General features: G+C 32.8%; 1 protein-coding gene across 17 annotated transcripts; it reads right to left on the minus strand.

The window, feature by feature from the left end:
* Positions 1-1331: 1331 nt before the first annotated feature.
* LOC128042374 (uncharacterized) lies at positions 1332-6148 on the minus strand. 17 transcript variants are annotated; one of them, XR_008197687.1, is made up of 6 exons: positions 5712-6142; positions 5116-5576; positions 4932-5003; positions 2668-2719; positions 1680-1760; positions 1332-1594 (listed from the first exon to the last, which is right to left on the minus strand). XR_008197687.1 is itself a non-coding variant. In XM_052633280.1 (6 exons), exons 1-5 carry the CDS (start codon positions 5482-5484, stop codon positions 1708-1710), a joined length of 360 nt encoding a protein of 119 aa, XP_052489240.1. In that variant the 5' UTR covers positions 5485-6142; the 3' UTR covers positions 1332-1594; positions 1680-1707. The 17 variants fall into 17 exon arrangements, 2 of the variants coding, with proteins under 2 accessions (XP_052489240.1, XP_052489241.1); XR_008197694.1 differs by lacking the exon at positions 4932-5003 and adding an exon at positions 4890-4931 and having other exon boundaries at positions 5116-5180; positions 5585-6142; XR_008197691.1 differs by having other exon boundaries at positions 5116-5180; positions 5585-6142.

Consider the following 6148-nt stretch of genomic DNA (forward strand, 5'->3'; position numbering starts at 1 on the left):
TTGTAGATAAACGCATTGCCCCTTCAAATTCACCCTAAATTAGTATCAGTTTTACCTAGTCTCCAACCATCGATTCACTAATAGTAAATAATTGATAAAATATGATATAAACTTGTTATTTGATGCAGTAAGTAGGTGGTTGGAAAGAAGTCGAAGTGGGAATGGAGTAAAATCACTTTGATATGGCATTTGAGGATTGAATCTGCCCCCATATTTAATAATTCTCAAACATTTTCCTTTTATCAATGAAAACCGAAAAACACCCACCCTTCTGCTGACTGAAGATCTTAGTTATGAATCGTTATCGCTGTCTTTTGGAAACGCTGCGTTGAGGATTACTTTCTTTTTTATACAACACAAGACCAATAAGCTAAACACTGAATCTTAAAACATTTAGTTGAATTCTATGCTATTTTTATTTATCTTTTTCAAATATGAAATTTGGTCAGTAAAACTTGATAAATGTAATTATAAAAGAAAATTCATAAATTCTTTTAAAAGAAAATTTCCTATTAAAAGGTAAAATTGTAATACATGAATAAATAACACAATTTTCAACAGCACCAAGCCTTCTTTGAAACCCTTAAAGTGTTGTGCTTGCTTAAATGTAAGCATATTTTTTCTTTTTAAAATATTTTTAATTTTTATCTACAACTACTCAAAATGATACTAAATTTTATGTTTACAAGGTTAAAATTAATAATTTTCTAAATTCAATATTTTTATCAATATAGTTCTAGTCATAAATCATCGTCCATCTTGTAGAACTTTTTAATAACTTTACTATACCCATATATGCTTGTAAAATTTTTAAATTCCACTGAAAGCATATAACTTAAATTCTTCAAACATTAGCCTTAAACCATAGATGCATGCACCACAAGCAAAAGATAGCGCATAAATGATACCAAAATTTGAATCTAAAACTCTAGGTTCAAGGTTCTGTTAGTTATATACAGCAACGAATCACCCCCTTCGGAATGAAATCTTTGGTGTTAATATATCTGATGTCAGATTGAACTTCGATGTTTACTTATCATCTTAATCATTAAGAATGAGTGAGTTGATAGCAACTTCCAGCTTTTGACAATACCATTTTCATCCAACACAAAACAACCATCAACACCTTATTTATGTAATTGTGTAATAACTTCTATGTCTAGTGCTCGAACGCCCACAACAAAGTCCCCACACTTGAATATGAGTATGGGATATGATCTTCTAAATATACCTACCAAAAACTTTCAAAGGAAAACTTCACCGTTTATACCTATATCCGATGCAGTTAGTCCGGATAACAAAGATAATGCTTGCTCTTCAAGTCGACAAAGTGAAGCACTATAAACTTTTCTATATAAAATTGATATTTAGAATGTACTCCACCAATGAAAAGGTTTTAGTTGTTGAAGTTTAGTACTTACATTGGAAAGAATTCAGGCCATGCAATGTGCACACATCACCTCCATGTACAATACTTTATTTCGTTGCATCTTCTTCTTTGAAAAAGTTGAAGTAAAAAACCAAGGATTCCAACATGGTTCCAAGCACTATCATGCTCCCATATTGTGCAATTGTCGTGCAGATGAATTGATCTCTTCGGATACAGATATAGTGAATAAATTATATGATTAAAAAGAACATAGATATAGAATACTATAATTAAGGACAAATTAAGTTACCTATCAAGACATGATATCTAGTGCGGAACTAAAAGTACAGCTCATCATATGAACTTCTGCTAATTCTGGCATTGAACAAATCTGTCATAGATTCATGTAAATGTCCAACAATGTTAAAAAGTTCAAATCAGTGTAGTCAAGGGTGCATCTTGCACTCTAGGTGCCAGAACTCTTATTTTACCTCATGCACAAGGCACAATAAAAGCACTAGCCCGAGTAAGCAAAAGCACAATATGTATATGTGTGTCTATATATATGAAGATTAAATCGTAATGAACTCTAAAGCGTGTTCTAAGTTATCTACCAAACTAGTAAACTTTTTTGTTAGTCAATATGTATAATTTCCTTATGGTCTATGCATATATATGAACACTCAAACACTGGGAAGTATAGAGTTGGATACCTTTCCTTATGGTCAAACGGTTTGCCTGATCAAATGGACCTCCCCAAAAGGGTCCAAGACACTTCTGTTTTCTAGTGCTAAGGGACAAGGGGCAGGCGTGCCTAGGCACAAACCTTGAATGACATTGTTTCAAATATATTATGGTTTGAAATTTAAAAGTTCTAAGAGAAATCCATTATTGCATTCTTGAGCCTTACAATGTCTGAGAACTATACCATAAATGCAATGTCTGAATTAGTCAGAAAGATGAGGTTTTATATAAAGTTATATATATAGATACATATATATGTGTGTGTGTGTGTTTGTATGTATGTATGTATGTATGTATGTATGTATGTATGTATGTATCAAAAACCAACATTAATTGGATGCACTTCTGTCAAAATTAATGCTAACAGTAGTCTGAAAACATTAAACATGAGTCTATTTAAATGCAGTCTACCTATAATTGATATTTGCAATGTATACATTAAGGAAACACCGATCGGAATTGTCTCTGAACATCAAAAAGGTGTCATATTCCCCCAAGATGGATTCCCAGCAAAGCCGACGACAAAAGTTGCATGATTTTTAAGAATTAAGTACCTGGATATTTGCAGACAGGCTGACATTTGAGGATCCCATAATTTGACCATCTCTACAAATTCATTCAACTCATTTGTGGTCAGTATAATTCGGGAGCCAAAAAATTAAAAACACAAAACTTTCATTTGCACCAAGCACAAAAATAAAGCTTGTATATTATAATATAGAAATGTGCAAATGTAAGGGCTTTACTTTACTACTGTAACATAAGTGAACTCTTCAACTTCAAAAGACCAAGAACGTATCCACTCAATACCTCAAACGATGAAAATACAACTGTACCATAAATTACTATTTGTTGAAAAGAAAAAATATTTCAACCATCACCAGCAAAATTTTATACTTCACAAGCAAAGTTAGTAGAGTGCACACATATTCTTAAAATATATTCCAAAAAAGACACATGTATAACAGTCTCTTAACCCAGAATGTGGAGTTAAAAATTCATTGTCAATGTGCATGAATATATATACATACATGTGTTTGTGTGTGTGTGTGTGTGTATGGTAGAGAAGATATATTGCACATTGGCATGTAAACTGATGATTGGAGTTAAAGTAGTGAGTAAAACAAAAATAAGATATGGAGAATTAAACCAATTGGATGCTTGGTAATTCAAACGATATAGTTTAGGAAAAGATTCAATAATAATAAAACAGGCAAAACAATTCAAACATGCGAGTGGCTAAGGAGGTGGATCATGGGGCAAGGTTTTTCCAATGGAATTTAAACCCTGCGAAAAGTATAACCACATAAAAGTACTCAAGTAAGCAGACATTACAGATACAAGTCCGATTGAACCATACCCTAATACTCATATCCGAATATGTGTCAAACAAAAATTTGATGCGACCATGGTATTTTATCTAATGAAACATGAAAGCCCGAAATTTTCAAACAATTTCAGTGAAGACTTTGAAACCTGAGATCAGTGTGTTTTAGGTACTTACAAGTAACTTATTCATGTTACTTATCATTTATCCCTTCAAAAATTAAAACATATATTAGCAGATAATCACAAATGTTTTATATCTTAATAGATCAGAATTTGACATCCCATCCCCAATAAACAAAATACAAAGAAAGATGAAAAAATTAATACAATTTCATGTTGTTGAAAATGAACAATTACCTTGCATGCAGTTATAATATTGCACGTGCAATCAAGAACAAGCTATCTAGCTAGAACCAACTAGAGTCAATTGAATCATTAAGAAAAAAGAAGGAATAACCATTGTTTCCAATAGAACTATATGCTTAAACAAAACATAAGTGAACTTGGATTTTCAAATATTTAGATTTTAAAAATAGTGAAAGCTACATAATAGACACATACAAATATAACATTTATGATTAGTTCTCAAATTCATTGATCTGTTAGATGGCTATTTAATAATGAATCTGAAATTCCCAAATACATTTCAGAATTTGAAATTCATGTTTTATACTTTCAAAAAATATAATGATTCTCAACTAATTTATACCTAATGAATGCATAACGTTCTCGCAATTTATATAACAAATGAAATCCAATCTTCGAATTTATATTCCCGAAAAGAGCATAACAATTTTTGACAGAGAAAAATGATTCTATAGGTATCGGCCTTGCAATCAACATTAGCTTTAAGGTGTCAAATAGTTGCATAACATGATTAACCAAAACGTTAACTAGTTCACTGCGAGTTGAATTGTTTTAGCAATTCATTTCAATCTATAAGTAATTAACCACATAAACAACAGAGGTGTTGATCGAAATCGAAATCAGCAAATTTCTTTCTTTTTTTTTTTTTTGGGGGAAGGGTCTCAAATCTTTTTGATAAACTGTAACAGAAGAGAATTTGTTTACATAATTAATTTTCTCCCAAAAATTGGAATTCAGGAATCAACAAAAGAAAAGAAGCAATCATTCATATCAAACATTGAAGAACAAACAATATATTATGAAGTTTCATCTCCACAAAAGTTCAAACATTTAGGCTGCAAAAATGATTGCATGTAATCTTAGAGTTTGAAAATTGTTGATTGCATGTAATGTTAACTCTTTAATCCTAAAACATAACTAAATGCCATTGGAGATACAAGAAATAACAAAGACATGGATACAATTACAATCATGGAAGTATCAAAATATAGAGCACCACCTGTAAAGCCAAGTCAATTAATAAATCATGCATAATGCAAGTACTTGGAAAGGAAAAAGGATTTGCCTTTTCTTTACTCACATCATCATAAATCCAAGTCCTAGTAGTCTCTTCTTTACTCACCTGAGAAAGGGTAGGGTTAAATTAAACCAAGGAATACAAAACTCCATTTTCCACTTAGAGATTCCAAGCAACCTGATAATAAGAACAAATTTCTGGGTATTGAATATGATCGGAAAAAAAGAAAGAAAAAAAGAAGAAGAAGAAGAAATTAAGGGTTTGTAGAGGGGAGGAGTGAGGAGCATACTAGGCTTAGCTACTAATAGGAAATGGATAACGTGAATGGTCCCATGCTATTCATAGTTTTTGCCGCTATATCCGCACAGTAACCAGGCGTACCACAACAGTGAATAACATCAAAAAGCCTACTAATCGCATTAAAAAAAAGAAAGCATAAATTGAGAAAGGAAACAGTCAGATCATCGCAAGGCATGGCATGGCAAGGCACACCACTCACCATATTCCTTGTCTTCGACGAGACCGACCATGAGAGAGAGATAGAAATGGAGGAACAAAACAGGCGGAGAAGTGACCAAAAAAGATGGATCAAATTCCGGCACTGGAAGCTGACAGAAAGAGAAGTGAGCACGCAAAAGCAAAGTATGCGCTTATACATGTGCCTTTGTGTGCTCACTCTCTTCTGTCAATTTCTATGTTCCATGAATGAGAGATTACACAGATCATGAAGATGATGATGAAAGGTAAAACCTGCTTACCAATAAGGAAAACAAATGAACCCCAAAAATAAAAATTACGGAAAGAAAAACGAAGAAAAGGAATGAGTCAGATCTGAAAAACACAGTAACACCCCCATTTAGGGAAAAGTTACCAAAAGTTAAAAACCTCAAAATCGACGATCCATGCCGTTTTCAGTATTAGAACCAACTACGTGTCCAGAAAAAGGGTTTTATTTCTCTCACAAACCAAAACCCAAAACGTTGAAAGAAGAATCAAAGAAAGAAGTAGAAGAAGAACCCCTTCTCTCCCTCTTTCTTATCATCAACATCCACTCACTGGTCTTATGGCAGGTTCACTTGTCTTTCTCTCTCTCTCTCTATCATGCACAAGGTACAGATGTCGGTGACAAACCCAAGTGGCACAGATACACAACAACAAATCCAACAGTGATGTCCATGGACAAAGACACTAACGAAAAAGAAAAACCATCAAATCTAGATCAAACATAATATATATAAAAAAGGTAAAGCTCCGATAACAATGAAAAGTAGGGCAGTTTACATATCCCAGCCTCCCTCTCTCCCTTCATGTATAGGCGGCCG

This window comes from Gossypium raimondii, chromosome 7 (assembly GCF_025698545.1).
Source record: "Gossypium raimondii isolate GPD5lz chromosome 7, ASM2569854v1, whole genome shotgun sequence".
Classification (NCBI taxonomy): Eukaryota; Viridiplantae; Streptophyta; class Magnoliopsida; order Malvales; family Malvaceae; genus Gossypium; species Gossypium raimondii.